This window comes from Corvus kubaryi, unplaced genomic scaffold (assembly GCF_017639235.1).
Source record: "Corvus kubaryi isolate FWS band 111438036 unplaced genomic scaffold, C.kubaryi_AGA036_p1.0 65310, whole genome shotgun sequence".
In the NCBI taxonomy this organism is placed as follows: Eukaryota; Metazoa; Chordata; class Aves; order Passeriformes; family Corvidae; genus Corvus; species Corvus kubaryi.
The window spans coordinates 42,004-62,224 of record NW_024581913.1 but is presented as its reverse complement, the minus strand read 5'-3'; the positions used below and the strand labels follow the sequence as shown (position 1 = coordinate 62,224).

General features: G+C 42.6%; 1 protein-coding gene across 1 annotated transcript in view; it reads right to left on the bottom strand.

Annotated features, from left to right (window-relative positions):
- Positions 1–20,221, bottom strand: part of LOC121673280 (E3 ubiquitin-protein ligase SH3RF3-like) — a 91,711-nt gene that overhangs the window by 45,369 nt on the left and 26,121 nt on the right. Inside the window, exons 3-4 of the mRNA XM_042046467.1 lie at positions 16,565–16,933; positions 3,010–3,110 (exon numbers count right to left, since the gene is read on the bottom strand). Of these exons, the coding sequence (XP_041902401.1) occupies positions 3,010–3,110; positions 16,565–16,933 (470 nt within the window). The remainder of the gene's footprint in view (positions 1–3,009; positions 3,111–16,564; positions 16,934–20,221) is intronic.

Below are 20,221 nucleotides of genomic sequence, written 5' to 3'. Positions count from 1 at the left end.
GATCAAGGTTGTGCCTTGAGTTTTTATTTATTTGTGATTTACAGGCAGTGAAGATAGATTAAGAGAAATGGGAAAACAGAGAAAGTGCATTTACACTACAAAGTGCAGCAGAATGCTCTTAGGCTTAGGGGTGGGTGAGAGGAGGCTTGCTGCCCACCTTATAGCAATGAACCAGAGGAAAAAATGAAAACTATAACAGCTCTGATTGTATATTTTTAGCCAATAAAAATGATACATGACTTTTTACTTCTGCTCTCCAGGAAATATAATTGAGGAATAAATCCTGTTATTTTTCTTGATTCAGCTGCGTTATTGCACCGTAGATTTCCTAATTTTTGTTCTGAAGGTAGTAAATAAACAGCAGTAATGAGCAGAATATGAAATATTTGGTAACAGCTCCTTGGGGAATCTTAGGCTGATGTGCCTGGCTCTATTTACCATATGCATGGGGTACAAAGACCTAATCAGAAAGTGTATTTCATTAGTCAACAGATGGGAGAAACCACCCTGCACATCCTTTTTTTAGCCTATATAATCAGGTAGTCTTGAGCAGGTCTGTAGCTGTTCACCTGATGGAAAACATGAGGCTACATATGATCTGAAGAACATTAAAATGCATCACCCTGACAAGAAATAAGGTTGCATGCTTCAATGCTAATCCTTCAGCACTGTGCTCTGCAAGGACGTAACAGAAAGTGCCAGACTGCACTCACTCGAGGGAGCAGAAAGTGTGGCTTTGACTGTCCCTTTTGAAATTGCTGCTTACACAGGGCTCAGATTCAGAAGCTATGGGTAAAGCAGAGGATCAGGAACAGAGCATTTTAGATAGACTTAGGCTTTTCCTCCGAGGGGCTACATGTAATAATGTAATTTACAGGTGGAGATGCTGGAAGAAGGTGCAAGGAAAATTACCCTAAGTGGATCACAGGCTCTTGTGCCTTGCAGCTATCTCCAGCTCTCCTATTAGTTTCTTTCTGTTCTCTCCTACTAGCTTCACCCAGCAAATTCCCCCACATCAGCCACCTCTAAGTCTGAATATCCAATATCCCAATGAGCCTAAACATCCTCTAGATAGAGTATCAAAATCCTTGCAGAGACTAAAAGAAGGTGTACAACAGCCCAGCATGGACACCATACCAAAACAGACCAATCTCTGTATGGCTAAAGTGATGAAAGCTTGTGTGCAACAACCATATGGGGTGACCCTGGGACAACACAAGTGATCAGCACTTTCTTTGTGGACTGGTGGTCCCACCACCCGTGTGGGGTAGTGAGGATATCCATCCCTGGGGGTCTCCTCTTTAGCTGCAGAGGCACAGGGTTCTCCAAACCCAGCTACAGGCTCAGCCTGGGTCTGCGGCCCACCCTGTGGCCAGGCATAAGCTCCATTCCTGGCGGAGAGGGGGCTGTGGGAGAGCTGGGGGGATGCCTTCTCTCATCCATGGCTGGAAACAATTTGATTGCAGGCAGCTTCCCTCCCCAGAAACTGTTTCTGGGTTTTTCCTCTGCCAGGAAGTCAGGTCTAGTGGTCCCATTTGCTGAGGATGATTTTGCCTTGAGCCAAAATCTTTGGATTTGGACACATTTCACTGTTCTCTAGATTTTAAGTGTGAAACTTCACCAGATAACTCTGTACAGCCTAGAAGAAAGTGTTAAAACAACAATCTGAAATCTTGCAAAACGTAGTATGTGGGCTATGTGAAACAGTGAGGCTAAGGGTTAGGGTGTGGGACCTAGAAGAACCCAAAATGTTTATTAGAAGTTCCCTAAAAAACAGTCTTAAGTGTGGAGGTGGCTTATGTTCTTGGCCTTGGGTAGCTGCCTGTGACTCTGCTCTTAACATAGAAGCCCCAGGGCTCTGTCTAGAGTTACACCTCCCCACTACTGCTACAGCTTTCAAATAATGCATCCTCTTTGACTGGAACTTGGCTCGCAAATGCAAAATGACAGACCAGATTACAAGGCTGCTTCACAAGGGAGATAACAGGACAAGCACGGGAGAGAGAAGGGGAGGCTTGCTGAGGCATGGAGTCAGGGACATTGCCAGAGAGCTGGAAAATGTCCTGATTCAACAACTAGGTACATCAAATATTTCCAGTTACTACTTCCTAGTCAGGGCAAAGCTTGAAATAAATATGTGCCCCACTATGTGCCACACAGGCTGCACAGGGTGACCACAGGGTAATGATGAGACCTCTCCATGGGGCATTCAGGGATGTGTGGCATCCCTCAGGTATAAAGATCTCAAATAAGTAGCCAAAAAGAAATTTGTTTGGTTCTATTCCGACACCCGTATTGTTCTTAAAGAGGAACTTCTCTATTATTTTTAGGATTTTGTGAATTCAGACCTTATTTTAGCCACATCATAAAACCCAAAAATATGGATGTGCATATGTGTGTGTGTGTATAGTTGTCCTGCTTTTAAAAGGTCTATGTGTTGAGAGGAAAGGGTTCAGTAGTTTAACTAGACAAGTATCAGATAAACCAACCAGGCTAGAAGAGGCTTGCTATAATGAAGTCCACTCTTTTTGTTCTGTAAACCTTCTGTTATTCTATGGACTATTCAATAAGACCATATGCCAAAGATGTGAAGTTCATTCATTGCCTTTGTTCATTTGTTGTTGATGGCACAAAAATGCAACTGGGTCATTTTTTCTGGTTAATGATGAATATATCAGGTGTTTGATTCTGTGGGACTACACCTTTGTAAGAGCTTTAAATGAAGGAAGATTTTCTCTAGCTCAGAGGTATTCAGTTCGCTTCACAGTGATCCATACAGCTGTAATAAATAAAGTCTAAAAGGGCTCACACAGAAAGGGGGAAGTCTTGCCCTCCTCTATTAATTTTTGAATTTCAGCAGGGGCTGCCTCATGTTTGAAATTTCAGTCTCTCTCTTCTCAGAATGCACGTGAGCTGAGATTTGGGCATTCAGGTTTCAAGTACACACACGCACGCACGCACACACAATTGGAAACAAAGAGTACACAGTGACTGAGAGGAGCTGCTTACATATTGAGGGGGAGCTGGACCTTCGGTGGTGTTCCCTGATCTCCAATTATTGCACTTGTCCTGGGACCAGCCACTGTGGCTGTTCCAATCAAAGAGGAATCCTGAAAATACACAAAGAAGAACACACAAGGATTTAAGATGAAGCCCTTCATTTCCTAAATTTCTATGGGGTGAAGGCACAGAGGAAAAAACCACATGTTTTATAAATTCCTAGATTTTCTAACTTCATGATACTGCATTAAAAAAAACGTATTCTAACCTTACACATTCCAAAAATACATTTCTGACACAAAGGATTAGCAGAATTTCCATGTACCTGTCAAAAGAAATTTTAGTTGTATGTTGTATGGAGATCTTAAAAGTTTTACAATGTAAAACTACTTAACTGCTTTGTAAAGTCAGCTCAGCATGTGCATCTCTGCAATAGTACCTTCTCTGATAAAAGTAACCTTTTTCCCTCAAAAACTTGTTTTTAAATTGGTACTCTTTTGGTTAATGGCTGTGGATCTCTGGAGGAGAAGATACTATTCAATTTCCAAAATGCAGTCTCATTTCTATATATTCTTTTTATCATCGGGAATATTCTTCTCCTTCAAAAAAAGGTGACTACCCAACCCAAAACTTTCTCTGGATGGAGAAAGTAGTTCACTCCACTTTTACCTCAGAAAATAAATCTCCACTCTCATATAGACAGCTGGACAGGTCTTCTCCAGCTATTAATGTGAAAGGCAATTCTAAATGTAATCATTCATTTCTCAAAGCCTAATGCTCAGCCAATTTATGTAGGGCAATCTCTTTTTGAGTTGTTTCACCAAAGTCCTCATTCATCTATGTCAAAAATGAATCCTGACTAGAAGTGTCTCCTGAACTAATGCCAAGGCCTGTAGCAACAGATCTTCACTGCAGACAGGGCAGAGCTGGGCTGATGGGACTTGCAGTGGCTTACTTGAGCAAAAAGCTTCTTTAGTAAGTCTAACCATATGCTGTATGCACGTCCATATGCAGAATGGCTCCACAAAGTAGGAACCAATACGCAGAAATTGCAGGTTCAGGCAGAGTGTGTTACACACAGCAAAGATTCTGAGCAGTTCACAGGCCTCCACTACAGCTTTCCTGTTTCAAAATTCTATCTAACAAACAGTAAATACTGATTTTTGGAACACAAACATAGGGACAATTTTTGAACTTAAAAATGACACTGAATTAAACCACGACATGGAGTTAAACCAAGACACACATTGCTACTTAATTACTGGATTTCAAGGTTGCCTCATTCCAAAGAAGCCACATAATTACTAGTGTTCTGTCTTGACAGCGCATTGCTGAGCTATATTGCTTTACTGTGTATGAACACAGTATGATTAGGAAATCGTGCAGCAAAACATGGAGACACTGCACTGTGATTCCATAGCTTTTGGCAAAAAGCAGCAAGATGTCTCATCTCTCACCAACATCTACACTCAATCATGAAGTTGTATTGACAAGTACATCTCCTTTTTCTCATTATTTCCTCTAACTTTCTGGCTGCTTGCTCAAACAAAGAAGGATCCAGGCAGCTCTTGGTCCTATGTGTAAAAAGCATTCTTTCCAGCTCTGTGACTAAGGCTTTATTAATACTGCCTGTCACGTCAGTGAGCTAGTATCAACTTACAGAAAAACACACCAACCCACTAAAAAATTTAGTGATAGCTGGAGAATGATCCCTCATTTGTTGTGTTGAGCTGGTTAATGGGGTTAGGGATTGCAGAAGATGTTGGGCTGAGACACCTGGCAGCTGCCTCATCCAAGAGGTAAGTGAGAAATCAACCGGTTCAAACTTCTTCATGTTGTGCTACCACTGTATGCCTGCTCTGGACTAGAGAAGCTGTCTCTAAGAAAACAGAAAATGCATCAGTCCCCACCCTTCCTTGCTAGGAAAGAAAATTTTGATTTTACCTCATGAAAAAACCAGACCTGAATGAACAGCCTCAGGATGCAACTATAAAGGCAGAGAAGATCACAGCAGGAAAGGATAGGATAGGACAGAATGGAATACAGTAGAATAGAATATTTATGTTGGAAGTGACCTGCAACAAGTATCTAGTCTAACTGCCTGACCACTTCAAGGCTGACCAATTAAGGGCATTGTCCAAATGCCTCTTAAACACTGACAGGCATCAACCACTTTTCTAAGAACCCTGTTCCAGAGTTTGACCACCCTCTCAGTAAAGAAATGCTTCCTAATGTCCAGTCTGAATGTCCTGTGGGGCAGCTTGGAACCATTCCCATGCATCCTCTCAGTGGACACCAGTGAGAAGAGCTCTGCACCTCCCTCTCTGCTTCCTCTCCTCAGGAAGCTGCGGAGAGCAGTAAGGGAACCCCTCAACCTCCTTCTCTCCAAACTAGCCAAACACAGTCAGATGACCACCTTCACCAAGTGTCAGTCCAATATTTTCTTTACACCTCATCTGAAAAAAAGCCCTTTTTGTTATTTGAAACAGCACTGCCCAGTTTCAACTCTAACTGAGCTTTGGTCTTTCATGTCTTCTCCCCGTGCAAATGAACCACAGCTCTGTACTCAGGTTTCCGAGAAACCTGACCTGGCTTCCAGGGGTCATACAGTTTCTGTTTCCTCCCGACCTACACAAGGAGTTCCCTGTTCAGCCAAGCTGGTCTTCTGCTCTGCTTGCTTGACTTACAACAGGGTGAAGTTGGCTGCTCCTGTGCTTCTGAAAGGTGAATCTTAAAGACTGACCAGCACATGTGGACTCTGAAGTCCTTAAAAGCAGATTCCCAGGGCACTCTGCTAAATAACTCCCCAAACAGCATAAAGTTTGCTCTCAGAAGTCCAGGGTAGCAACTCTGCCATCCTTTTTTGTCTTTACAGTGCAGATCTTAAACTCAGCCATTTCATGAATGCTGTAGCCAAGACAGCCACCTACTGTCACATCCCTCATGAGTCCTTCTCTATTCACAAATAGCAAGTCCAGGAGGGCATCTTTCCTAGTTGGCTCACTACGTATGAATGACAAGCAGTTTTTTCCTGTAAACCTCAAGAATTTCCAAGACTTTTCACAGAAGTATGATATTTCCAGTTGACATCTGGGAAGTTGAAGTCTCCCATAAGGACAAGGGCTACTGATCCAGAGAGTTCTCCTAATTGCTTATAGAATGATTCACTGGTGCTTACATCCCAGCTGGGCAGTCAGTAGTAAAACACCCTCTACAATATCTGCTTTGTTTTCCTTTCCTCTAATCTTCACCCAGAAGCTCTTCACCACATTGTCACTAACTCTAAGGGCTGTGCAATCAAACATCTCCCTTACTTATAGTGCCACACCTCCCCCTCACCTGCCCTGCCTGCTTCTGAAGCCTGTAGCCCCTGGTGCCAGCACTCCAAGTCACGGGACTCATTCCACTGCTAGCAATGATACCGAGCTCTGGGAGCTGACCAATGCTTCATCTTTTTGTAAGACACATGCTAACCTTTCCTTAGCTCCTATGATCCTCCCTCTGCACACTGCAGCAAAGTCAGTCTGCAGAGATGCAGCTACCCCAGCCTGGAGTGACCACTGCAGGCACCCTGGGCTAAGCCTGGCTGACTCTGCAGAGAGATGAGTTCAAGCCCAGACAGCAGAGCAGCTGTCAAAGCATCATCTATTTACCTGTTTGCACTGACAATGGGGCCTTCTGTGTCTTCTATATTACTGAAGCATGATCTCAAGTGCTTTCTATCATGCTTGTACTAACATACAGTCCAAGGGATTAAGAAATCATGTAACTGCCATTCACTGTTGCTGGATGACAACTTTGCTTTCTTCCCTTGAATAATCCCAAAGATACCTCCATAGTTCTGGATATATCTATCTACCTGACATTCAGTTGCTTGCTTACATCTGGTGCCAGCCTGGCACCTACAAACCATTCATTTTTGCCACTTTGCACAGCCTAGTATCCTATACATCCAAACTCTAAATCAGTGCCTGCTTCTTGATTGTGCTCTGGTTTTTCTTTAGCTGTTCTCCCCGCAGGCTTTGACATGACTGTGTACTTTCCAGTCTGTCTATGACCCTGCTTTTCATAATCAAGTTTTACTCCACAGGACCTGCTGGCCTTCCACACATTGAATTCAGCTTCTCCGTTCACATCTTGACGTTTACTGTCACACAGGTATTCTGCTCTGCAGCTTCATGTGTCTCTGTGCTCCTTGCTAGATTCTCTTGGTGGCTGCTTGATTGCTACTATGCATCTGAATGTTCACCAGTTTTGCATTTAAGCTACAGTCCATGACACAGTTGGTGAAGGCTTTCTAAGCTGACTCTTTCAAGGTCCTGTTGTTTCTTGTATGTATCACTAATTAGCTCATATTATAAAATACAATATTGCTAGATTATTTTGCAAGATAGTATTTGCAATAAGATTTTGAAGAGACTGTTTTTTGCAAAAGAATAATCTATTTCTTTATTCTTTTGATTATCTGTGTTGGAAGTTTACCTTTCCTACTCTTCATTCACACAATTTTATGTGCATCTCTCCAGTTACCAGTAATACCAATAATCCTCCTGGAGAACACAGCAGGCCTTTCTCTATCACAGCTGGTAGCAGGACTTAGTTTGTTTTGCTTCTTTATTTAGCCCTAGAGCCAGGTTGTACTTTTGCTACTGTGATCTAAGAAACAAGGTACTAAACATGTCCTCCTTTCCTCTTCATCTGCTCAGGGGAATGGGAATCCAAGACAATGCTCTGATTTTCTTGTTCTCTGCTTTGATACCTTTTAGGAAGTCTGTGTGCCACATCCTTGCTTTCTGATGGCATGTCCCCACATAATCCATCTTCCTGTGGCACCAGACACACAAATAGAGCCATGCACAGACATTACACAGGGAGGGCTCAAACACTGCAGCATTTGTGTCTTAATCCTTCCATCTCTGCTACTCAGCATTGCTAAAGCCCTATGGGTAGGAGATGTCTCTGACAGCCAGGATTTTAAGAGGCACATAGGCACGTACTGATAAAAACAAGCACCTTGCAGAGTTTTCTCAGGGAGGCATTAAGTACTTCACTGCCTGATTCCCATAGATTTTATTGCAATTTAAGTAACAGGAGTCACTTCTGAAAATACCATTTGGTGCTCCTCTCTATCCTTATGAGCCTCTAATACCTTTAAACATTTGGCCTTTGAATTTCCAGACGTGATCTGCTGGGTGATCACATGTAGCACACCTCCTGATTAGGAGGCCGTTTACTCTAATGGTGGCATGCAGTTTTCTGAACTAGACACTGCCAACTCTGATCCCATTTAGGCCACTGAACAGCCAAATCCAACTTCTTCATGCTCCTACTTCAATCTGTCATCCTCCAAGCACCACTTACCACTGTTTCAGCTCAACAGCAGCAGCTCTTCTCTTCCTCTGGGCACTACAGACCCAGATGCCAGCCAGCAGGGAAAAGCGGTTGCACAAAGGCATGCTGAAAGCCACCTCCGGATCCTTCTGCACTAATTTCTGCTTCTTTGTGACCATTGGTAACACAGCAGCACCACCTGTACTGTGCAAGGCTAAATCTTGAGTAAAACTTCCAGACTACACACACAGGCACGATGGTGCTGCATGACAGGTATTTCACTCCCAGCTCACGTGTGCCCTCTGTTTTTACCACCAGCTACTCTGGTGTAGTAGGTGATTATGTACCTGTGAACTGGAGAGTAATATGAAGGGACTTTTTGCTTTTTTCCCCCTGTAAATGCAACAGGTTCCTTGTGACCAGTGAAACACAACTCCCCCCCACAGCTCATCTGGGCTGAAACATCTTAAATTCATTCCCTTTCTCTTTTCCCATCCACACCTTTATGAAAGCATAAGAATTACTAGTTCGGGTTTCCAGCATAAATTATGGTTTTTTTCCCTTGCAGATTTACTTCAGATTTTCACCAGTACTTTAAGGCCACATTTGTGGTTTAATTTGAAAAGACATGGTGCCTGTAGGGGTTAGTGAAGTGCCTTGCAAAAGCAAGGGACTCAGTCTTTGAGTGGAATAGAAGTCAAGAAGACAGTGATAAAACTAGGAACAGAGTACAATGAAATTGCAGGTTGCAGTAGCCTTCACTGAGAAATAATTGTTGCTATCAGACGAATGTTCTTATCATCTAGAAAATCACCAACCAGAATTCTCAGTTTTGACTTCAAAGAAAATCCAACCCTCTCTCACCACAGGGCACTTATCACATTCATTAATTCTCAGGAAAAATTCTTTTAATGTCTCAAATGCATATTTACAGCTTACTTTAAATTTCTCTTTAATATTACTTTAAAATAAGAGAAAAACACCCATTCAACTTGCATAAGTTGACATACCGTCCTCTGGAAATATCATGAAAACAGGGTAATGGTCTTTAAGACTCCTGTGACTTGTTTCTCTAATTTGCTGACTCCATAAAACAATGACTGTGGCAATCACTCTGGACCTTAATGTTCCTAGAGATAATGTATTAGCACTTAATGCATGGCAGTGCCACCAAGTATTGATGAAAAGTGTTACATGCAAGATCAAGCAGCCTCATCAAATGCTAATTATCGCAGTGGGGGCTGAAATGGACTTCTCAATTCTAGAGGAAGAATTTTTTTTTTCCTTAACAGTGTGTGTGAAAAACAAACAAATGTGCAGGATAACAGCTGCAGCTGCATAAATAGCTGCATAAATACCCAGTTCCTTCCTGCAAAAACTGGAGCTAAATTTATATGATTTACTGAGGGGTTCTTACAACCTGTAAGTATCTGCTGCTGTGGATGAAGGTGAGGCAGAATATTATGCAGGCTTGTTCTGGCACCAGGTTGGCCCTGATTATTTTTGGTTTGTAATAGACCAAAAACTCTAGACCATGTCTTCTCTCAGTAGCTCATAGAGCTATGCAGAGAGCTGGAGAAGTCAACTAAATTAATTTCCCAAGCTTCCATTTCCACTATCCTGCAGGCTAACGATGTCTGAAAGTTAGAAGAAAAAAACCCCGTAACTTCTTGTCATTTTCTTCCGAAGATTCATCTGACATTACCATCCATAAAAGCACTGATTATTCTGGCTCGCAGCTTCTCAGTTCCCCCAAATGAGGACTAATTAGGCATCGTGTGGATGAGCATCATGAGAATTATATTTTATTCATCCTTGTTTCTCTCAGACTAACCCCTTCAGCACTGAGCACCAGGGTATAGCCCTCCACCACAAGATTTTAAATAGGTTTATAGTAAATAGTTTCTTGCAATTCTGGGATCAAAGAACATGAAAAATCAAATGCAGAGACACAGGAAAGCTTCAAGTGAAAGCCTGACCTCCAAATGATGTTCACTTAATCCCACACTCTTAATTGTCCTTTTGATAACTGTACAACAAACTCATCAGGATCCTGTGCAATGCCTCCTGTAGGAAGTCCCCCTCCAGGGAGAAAATAGCGATAAACAAATAAACAAAACCTCCAAGCAAAAAAAAAGAGGAAAATACACACTTTAGTAATTTCTGCTCAAATGTCATACATGTACACATAGCATGTACCGGATGAAGAGGATTTATGGTATGGGGTAAATACCAAGACAGTGTCTCACTTGCTCTTGAGACTTCCAAACCAGTAGTTGACTGGCAGGTACCATAAAGCCTCAAGATTAGCTGTGTGCAAAAATTATTTCAGTAGCAAAATATTACCCTGAGCAGCATGTGGAAAAAAACAGATTGTTTTTCTTTTACAGGCAATGGGATTTTATGCACACTTGACTAACCCTTCTAAAGCACAAATTTCTTTTCCTAGTTCCTGTAAAAAATTAGGTTTTTTGTGGTTCTTGAAAAATCTTTAAAAATGTATTTGTGATAAGGCATATTAAAGGAAAAAGAGAAGACACTGTCTCTAACCTGGTAGTTCCCTAATGACAATTTTGCTTTGACCTGGATTCCTGGTAGCTTATGTAATCAATCCATAGACTGAGTCAGCTCATGAGTCTCATTTGCAACAGTTTTGACAAATGTAATATATCCCAATATGCAACAGAGTATATTCCGAGATCTATTGGTAGCAAAAAAAAAAAAAGCTGCTTACATTCCTGCCTAAAACTTTCTGTTTAAAAGAAGTTAACTCCTTCCCACCTACAATGCCACCCAACAAGATAAAAGTTATTTAGAACAGGCAATGTCTGGAAGCAATTATAAATAACTATGAGTAGAATTGAAAATGTACAAAGACAATTAATTAGTTTATGTTAGACCTCAGCAAAGGCTCTTATGCATTTTTCATGACATATTTTGATCTAAATGACAGAAAGACAGGTTGGACCAATATTTCTTCTCTTTTGCCACTTTGACTGGTGCAGCCTCCTGAAGTAGCTGCCCTTGGTTTCACCTGTCTCACTCTCATGTCCAGTCAGTTGTCATTCACAGCCAGCAACACAGCAGGTTGGACAGAATTTGGACTCCTAGCCAAAGCTGAAAAATACCTGACTTTGACTTATTTTCTCAGAGCTTGTTTTGCACTTGAAAATTCAAGGTTCATTTTTAGTCTCTGGATTTTAGGTATAATCTGTATGCCTCTCATGGTCAGCACATTTAGGTTATCAGTCAAGGCTCAACCAGAGTTCTGCTATTACATTTTCTCAGCTAAAATTCAGCATTTCTAAATAACTGATAAGGCCACACTTCCAAATGATTTATATAGCAAGACACTTCAAGGAACATTTTTCATTTCAAATACTGTCACTCTTTGGGATTGGAAGCGTGCAAGACATTGTTCTCAGCTTTTCCTGAACATGTGTCCTCTGGTTAGGAGCTTGTACTAATACTTGCAGATACAAATTGACTTCTTGTGCATGGTGATGAGTTGTTCAAAACACACAGAAGTTCCTTCTGTGGGGAGGATCCTTTCCTCCTCACTCAGCTGTTACCCTGGTGTGCACAAAGCCATGCTTCATTATTCATGAGATGCTTTTTCTGTCAAAATCCAGGGGATTTGGAGCAGTACTGACCCATGACCTTTTCAACTAGCAGGGACGAATAATTCATAAGGGGTGAAAATGGAAGCAAGACAAGCCATCTGAGGCCTAGACATGATTACTTTCCAGGGGGACCTTCCCCACTCCCCAAGGAGTCTCAGTTACTGCTCCTCTGCACCCGTAACCTAATTCAGCTTCAGCTCCATTGCAGGCCTGCAGCACTACTTACATCTTCAATAAAAATCTATTTTGCCAGTATGATAGGACATTCTGCATGATGGACAGGCACTATTACCTTTCAGATGGAGATCTTACATTTAATGAGTGATGCTCAGCATGCAGCAAAAAGCATACAAGCAAATTTAGTTGCAGGCAAAATTAAGATTCCAGCATTGCCTCTTTTAAATGAAATGCTTTATATCCTGGCTGTTGTGGAATTCCAGTCACTATTTTATCCAGCTGAGGTGACTTGAAGTTGATTATTCTACCTTTCAAGCATCCCTAAGTTTGCAGTCAGTTAAGATGTTTTTTAAAACCATTATTCATTTCAAAATACATCTTGGCTTTTGGAAAACAGCTGAGGTGGTTCTGCTTAAAGAACAATGAACACATTATGGAAGGCCTGCAGTCTTAGATTATTAAATTAATGATATGCAGAACTGCTTTCAAGACATGTGATTTCATAGTCTGGTCTGCATGTCAGTGCACAATATGTAGAAATCTGTGCCCTCCTGGAGGCTTATAATAATCTAACGACTTATAAAAACATAAAACATGTCATCTCAGTGTGGAAGTCTGGTTTCAATTCACAAGAATTGACAAAAACCACAAGAATAAAGTACTATGCATGAAATAACTTCTAAGGGGTGAAATATATGCTACATTTACTGAAACATGTAAAATTTGCACCTAAATTTTAAGTTCCTGCAGTAACTTAGGCAGAAAGCCCTAGATATCTCTGTTTCTTCTCCTGTCAGCAGACAGGAAGCAGGTGCTCCAGATGTAGGTGCCTCAGGTCTACAAGGAAAACGGATGCTTGTTTTGAGGAGACTCTTTTGCTGGGCACCAGCCGGTTGCCTTGAGGTAGGGGACTGGATGCCATTCAAGAACTCCCATAATTGAATTCTGCTTGTTCAACGGACAGGCTATAAGAAAACTCTGTTGAACTTTTTCAAAATCCCCCTGCAAGCTAAATACCAATCCTGATATGTTCCAGAGAAACTCATACCTACTAAACTGAACAAAATTCCTTTATTTCTTTTTATGAAGAGATCTATTAAATAAACAATGAAAAAGTGCCTGGAAATGTAAAGGATGTGATATAATGACACAATAAACCAAACTGACATTCTTAAAAAAAAGGCATTAATTTGCTAGATACTGAAACTGTAAATTTGTTGTTTCCCCTATAAGGAATAAGCTTTGGCTGAATTTGGTGTTGCAAACCAGCAAGGGCCTGAGATGGTTACAGAGAGAACCACTCGAGGGATGTGACAATGACATGCAGGACAGAGAGGTTCCTCTTCAAGCGAGGAAAGGAAAGGTGAGACATCTTCCTGTACCAGAGCTCACTGGTAAGTTTGGCAGCTACATGCACAGCCTTCCTACCAACCTGCCCATGCTCTCAGCAATACCCCTGAGCACTTCTGAAGCAGAAGTAGGATCAGTTTGCAGATTTGTCAAGATGTCAAACCCTGAGCAAGACATACAGGGCATTTACCTTAGAAATGCCAAATGCATTTTAGAGCAAAAAATCTGAAGACAAGATTCTCACTGCCCTGAATGTCTTGATGTAAGAACTCATGGGGCCAGTTGTTTATGCTACTCTGGCTGGCGTTCAGCCATGTGAATAAAAGAAAAGTGCTGAACTGATGTTCTGTCTAAGGCTGAAGCATCATTAATTGCTTCAGAGCCATGTCATGTCTTAGCAGATGGCAGAGAAGAGACTGAATTTCTGACATTTTTAATTAAAATGTAACCTCTATTATTATGGGATTAATAGTAATATAAATATAGCTGCACTTTACATTTGGTAAGAGACAAATTCTGTATTTTTTGTAGACCTAGCTAAGAAGGCTTAAAAGATGGTGAATTCATGTTGGTAGCTCTTGTGATTTTATTGCTACTCTTACAAGCATTTTTCTGAAGGCTGCTCTTACAGTCAAGAGAACATAGTGAAAACTTCAGCCCCATTTTTTTCCCCTATAGATCCACATTCATTGCAAAGTTTTCAAAGCAAAATGTTTAAATCCCTCAAATTAGAAAGCAAAGTTCCCAAAAGCAGAGATATGTATTCATACATGTAAATGCCACTCTTGAGGTGACAAGGTGCGATGATACTTTTTGACAAAGGGAAGCCTCTTTTTGCTAAGGTTGATCTGAGCCACCAAGACTCTTCTTCCCCTGTCTGGATTTTGGGAAAGACAGTTTTGACCAGCAGTGATAGAGGCATGTGCTCAGCTGCCTTGTCTGCAAACTGGCTCTATGCCCTGAGGCAGAACCACTCCCCAAACCTCTTCCCACCGTGGGCTTCATTACAACCCAGCCTTAGATGAGCTTTTGACCATGGCACCAATTACATGTCTTCCCATCTGCTGCAAAGGACCCAACCAACCTTCCTGTGGGCTGGATTTTGATAATCATAACTTGTCACCGGGAACACCAGGCCCTTCTTGTCCTCTACCACTTGTGTGCAAATGACAAAATTGTTTGAGTAATCAGTGAGGTTTTGCATACCAGTTGTTCTGTTAAAACAGGGGAGAATAATCACAGCACTTTTTGTTTCATGGTCTAACTTTTGTGGTTTACTAGCTCAGAATGAGTTTTCACATGACTCTAACAAAAAAGGGTGTGTGTTGTGTTTCTCTTGACTAGTACAGGAAAAGAAAACCCACTGTCTATCACATCTCTGTAAAGTCCAAATGAGTCACTCTCAGTGCCAAAAACCCGGGTGTCATTTACTTGACAAGTTTGGGACCCTCCCTCATGTGTAGTGCTTGTGCTGCTTCACAGATGTCCCAGTACATCTTGACACCCATGCTGCTTTGTGTGGGGGCCACATCCTCACCTCCACTCTTCTGCTGGGGGCTGAAAGGGGGAAGAGCTTACACCACAGAAACCCTTCCTGGAAAAGGCATGTGGAACACTCAAGGAATCAGTGCTATTACAGTTGGACTGAACTGCCTCTCTGGCCCCTATATGTGGATGGGCAGTGGAGGGAGCTGAGCAGCTGAGGCAGGAGCAGGGGGTACTGCTCCACTGTGGCAGCGTCCCCTCAGTATAGTTTTGGCTGCCCTGCAGCACACATAGCATGCATGCAGCCACCCTGCCTCCCCCAGTGTCCTCGCAAACCTGTGCTGCAGGGGCCTGGGGCTCATGATACGGGTCACTAACGCAGTTCTTGTGCTCGAGGCACGAGCTCTGGTGAGCCCTCGGTCAGAGAGAGTCCAACTGCGTTACTTCTGTGCGTCGCTGAAGCGACTTCGGCATCAGGAAGGGAGCTGCTGGCTGGGCTGGCTCGCTGGCTTCTTTGCAGAGGGAACATGGCAGGAGCCGATGGGATCGGCTCACGTTAGCTCGGAGACAAAGGAAGAGAGAGGCTGCTCTGGTCTGACTCCTAACAGGTTTATTGTTAGAAGTTTCGCAACCCGAACAAGCTGCGGGGCTGGCTTTTTTCAGCAGGGAAATGATGCATGGGAAGACCCTGCCTTGCTTAGGTTATCTTGGCACTAACAAGCAGCACAGAATATGAGTAACTGGTCTACAAAACACCTGTGGGTGCTAATCTGCACACACAGTGTGTAGATGACTGGGCAAGAAAGCTTAGGTAGAAGAGTTTCGGGACTGTGACTATTCTCCCTTCTCTTCTACACCTTCTAACTGCAAATTGCCAGTTGGATTTCCTTATCCATAGAAACAGCGGGCAATTGCAAAGGGTTTCAGTGCTCCTCTGGTGAGTTTTGCTCCTGTTTGTGCCAGGCCCTCAGAAGCAGCCACTTAGAAGCTCTTTTTGGGACCTGTGGGGATGTCTGGGAGGATGCTCTTCTGCATCCTCCTTTGAGAGGGGCAAAGATGGAGAGGGGTGCACCCTCAGCATGTGTGATGGTTTAAAAACTCCTTGGGTTTTTCTGAACAGCAGCTACCTGTTGGGTACAACACTTGTCAAAGTATAGCACATTTGCCCATCCTCCAGTGATCTGTACAGAAATAATTATTCCAAAAATCTTTTTTTATCCCCAGTCTGTGAATTTCATACTGACATTGCTACCCTGCAGAGTACCTTGCAGAGTAACAGATATGTTCAGGGTAATGGGATCACTCAAAATTACTCCTTTCTACAACAGAAACTGGTGTTACTTCTAACAAATTGTAGGATTACTTTTTGTTTTCTAAAATGTTGCAGTATTGTGAATCCAATTTGGCCTTATCCTCCGGCTTCTCTCGCCTGCCCACTGATGAATGCAAGGATGGGAATGGCAGATGCCAAGTACTGTGACATCAGGATGACAGCACTGTGCGACCACTTCACGCGAGGGTGAGCCATTTTGGAAGAGGTGACACAAGGGAGTGCCACCTGCTAAGGATGCCCAAACCCCACCTCCACCCCACCTTACCTGGGCTGGGGCGCTGGAGGAGAGGTGGGTCAGGTCCCCAATCCTGGCAGCTGCCCGTGGGTCGCTGGAGCTGATGAGGACGGGGGCACTGATCTCCATGGAGTGCCGGTTGCTGGCGGCCTGGGAGGACTTGTGTGTCATGCTGAGGGCGGTGAAGGAGTGGCGCTTCTTGGCGTTCTTCTTGCCTTCCACCTGCCGCTGGGCCGCTCCGGCCACCCCCGCGCCGGCCAGCGTGGAGCACGGTGCCAGACCCACCGCCGCTGCTGCTGCCACTGCCACCGTCTCCGTCGCCAGCGGCATGTCACAGCCAGAGGCGGCAGCCGAGCACGTCTTGTCCATCTCCATGAGCTGCTTGGCGGATTCATTCAGCTGCGTGGGGAGGAAAACGGAAAGATAAAAAAAGGAGTTGTAGAGAGTGATAAGGTTCCCTCCACTGCAGAAAAGGAGGCTCAGTGAGGACCTTATCTCTGTCTACAACCACCTGAAAGGATGTTGTAGCACAGTGAGGGTTGGCCTTTTGTCCCAGGTAACAATTGACAGGACAAGAGGGAATGGCCTCATGTTGTGCCAGGGGAGATTTAGATAGGATATTAGGAAAAATTTCTTCACTGAAGGGGTTGTCAAGCACCGGCCCAGGCTGCCCAGGAATGTGGTGGAATCACTGTCCCTGGAAGTATTTCAAAGATTTAAAAGACATGGCACTTCAAGGCCATGATTTAGTGGTGGGCTTGGCAGTGCTGAATTAACAGTTGGACTGGATGGCCTTAGAGGTCTTTTCCAACCTAAATGATTCTATGATTCTATGAATTTATTTGATTTATGAGGTCAGGTGAATTATTTCCATCCACTTGTTAATGCTAGGAAGATCAAAAGAGGCAGAGTAAGCATCCAGAAGAGTTAGGCTAGAACCAGGCACCATAAATTGGTCCACATCAAGCTACAACATTTAAAAACATCATTCCCCAAAATAGCTTGTCCCAGGCTGCTGAGTCAGAGCCTGGGGAAGGAGGTAGGAGCCTCTTCATCAATGTTTTGCTATTTGCTATTGCCTGTGCTTGATGTTTGCCACACATGGTTTTGATCCAAGGGTACAGCTTCCAAATCTTTCCAGTTTCATCTCCCTTCCTCTCACCTAACACAGGTTATCCAAATGCAGATGTAAACTGAAGGCATTTTCCCCAGCTGTTTCACCTAAACTTTGGAAGAGCTTGATGGCCACTGGAAGACTTGCTCAGGTCCAGCTTGAAAAAGTGGTACCATCACTTCTCTTGAAAGTTTTAACACTTGACCTACAGCCCATGAACACCACACTAGGAGGCTCAGGCCAGCTTTCAGCCTGCTGTTCCTCATCCAATCCACACTCACAGATAACCTCGTGTCTACGCAGGCCAGAGGCATGCTGGGTGGCACAACCCTGTCACTGAAGTCTCTTACCTCCCAGCCTTCATAACTCATCCAGGAAAGCTACACCGTACACAGCTGGAGAGATTTTAGGTGCACAGGGATGCTACAGTCACTAATGATACATGAAGTGCACTCTGAATTCAGCAGTGCTTTCTGCACAGCACTCATTGCCAATACATCTTCCCTCGAGGGGTGTTAACAGCTGATGGAAAGTGCCACATTTTGCCAACAGACCTTTATATTAAACTAGGATGTACTGCAATATGTTTGCATTTAATGAATAAAAACAACATATGAAAAAGGGAGCCACAGCTAATGTACACGTGCTTTTGCATTCACTGCTGTTCTGAGACCCACATAAACCAGAGGTGTATGTAATACTATTCTGGACCAAAACTAGGCCATTTTTTTTCTATAACCAACAGAATTTCTTTTATGAATTATGGCAGTATCCAAGAAACAGTTGAGGACAAGGTCTTCCAAGGCTTTAAAAAAAATTTTTAAAAAATTGCTGCTCTAAGCCAAGCCAATTTAGAAACCTAACACAAGTGAAAATAAAAGGGAAAAAGAGAGGGAAGGGAAAGATAACAACAGAAACACGCAGTTAAACAAATGTGTAATTGCATAGTTTTTATAACTCCCAACCACTGTGGCCATGCTGTAAATAAAAGAATGGATATTGCTAGCCTTAAGCCAGTCCTCCTGAGTTTGAAAGCACTTCTGACTCCACAAGGACTCATTCTGTGTAACAGGCAAAAAGCACACTAACACCTAGAAAGTAAACATCAACTTGCAGGATCCTTCTTTCTGTGACAGCTTCCACCAAGTCAACCAAGAGCTTCCAATTAATGATGCTCCACTACTTTTAGAGCTGCTGGGAGTCCTGCAACCATTCAATTAGCAAGTCATTTTCCCAGCTGCACTCTCCAACTTGAGACCACGCTTACAGTCAGTGTAGTGCACTGCACCTGCCAATTTTTGCCGATAACGGCTGATCCTATTTCAGATTCTTCAGAAATGTCCATTATTTCCCACTTCATCATGCTCTAAATTGGTACAACCTAATATTTGCCAGCAGGCTCCAAGTTTCAAGGAAACCAGATGGCTCCCCTCCCTTAAGTAGGTGTTACAGCTCCGCTTACCCCATTGATGGAGATAGTCTAGCTGAATTACTTGAAATATTAAGGAGAAAAGGATAAAGCTATCAAATATGTATTACTCTTCTACAGCAGAGGGTGAGGAAATTTTTGCTAAACAACAGCAAAAAGAAAAAGAATATATTTTTACTCTTCAAGACAGAAAAAAAGAGAGTTAAAAAAAGAAATTTAGAACTTCTGATTTTACAACATGCTACGTGTGGACAATAAAGTGCTCCAGCTCTTGATATCAAGCTCTGAATCTCTTGTAAGAATTAGATTATAAATCTCACTGTCTGGAATCCAGTTTAACACTGAAGCTGTTCTTTTTAAAACAACAGAATCCCTTACTTTTTTGTTCAAAGCAGCACCTAGTTAAAATGTCAATAAGAGAGCAAGCATCTAAACATGAAGAGATAAAAAATAGCCCTGTATTGATATAAACAAAAGTTAATCTCAATATCAGTAGAAGATTAAAGACAGAAAAACACTCCTCCCCAAACAGTCAAGCTAATGAACTTTTGAGAATGTCAGAGGCTTCCTGAAATGCTGGGAAAAAAATATTTTGGTCTGCCAAGATAAAAAATGCTTTATAGCCTTACAACTTTATTTTTGTAGTGAACTGTTTTTAAACAGCTTTGCCCACAGATGCTGGAAAGTACTTCCCAAATAGGCTATGAATACCAGAGAAAAGTCTGCTTACTACTTCGTAAAAGCAAACAGTTCTGCCTCTTCACAAAAAAACTTTGAGAAACCCTTTTTTAAACATAAACACGATTGCAAATTTCTTATTTTAAACTCTGAATATGTAAACAAGCATTGCTTTCTGGTGTCTATCATTTGATCTTCAGGGAGATTTGCTTCCAGATGAGAAACTTAATGGAAAGTTCTGACCCACAGATGGTGTCAGGAATTTGACATTTCTGGATGTCTGTAGCTCTTATGACAATCTCTAATACCGGAACTCAACTTTCTTGCTCAGTTTTGATCCCTTTTCTAGAAAGAACCTATATTGAAATTCTGGTCCTGCTAAGCCCGAAGTGACTTGAGACTTACGCCTTTGAGACTGCAGCAAGACTGATTTTACCTGAAATCCATTCTTTGTAATGGGGATGTC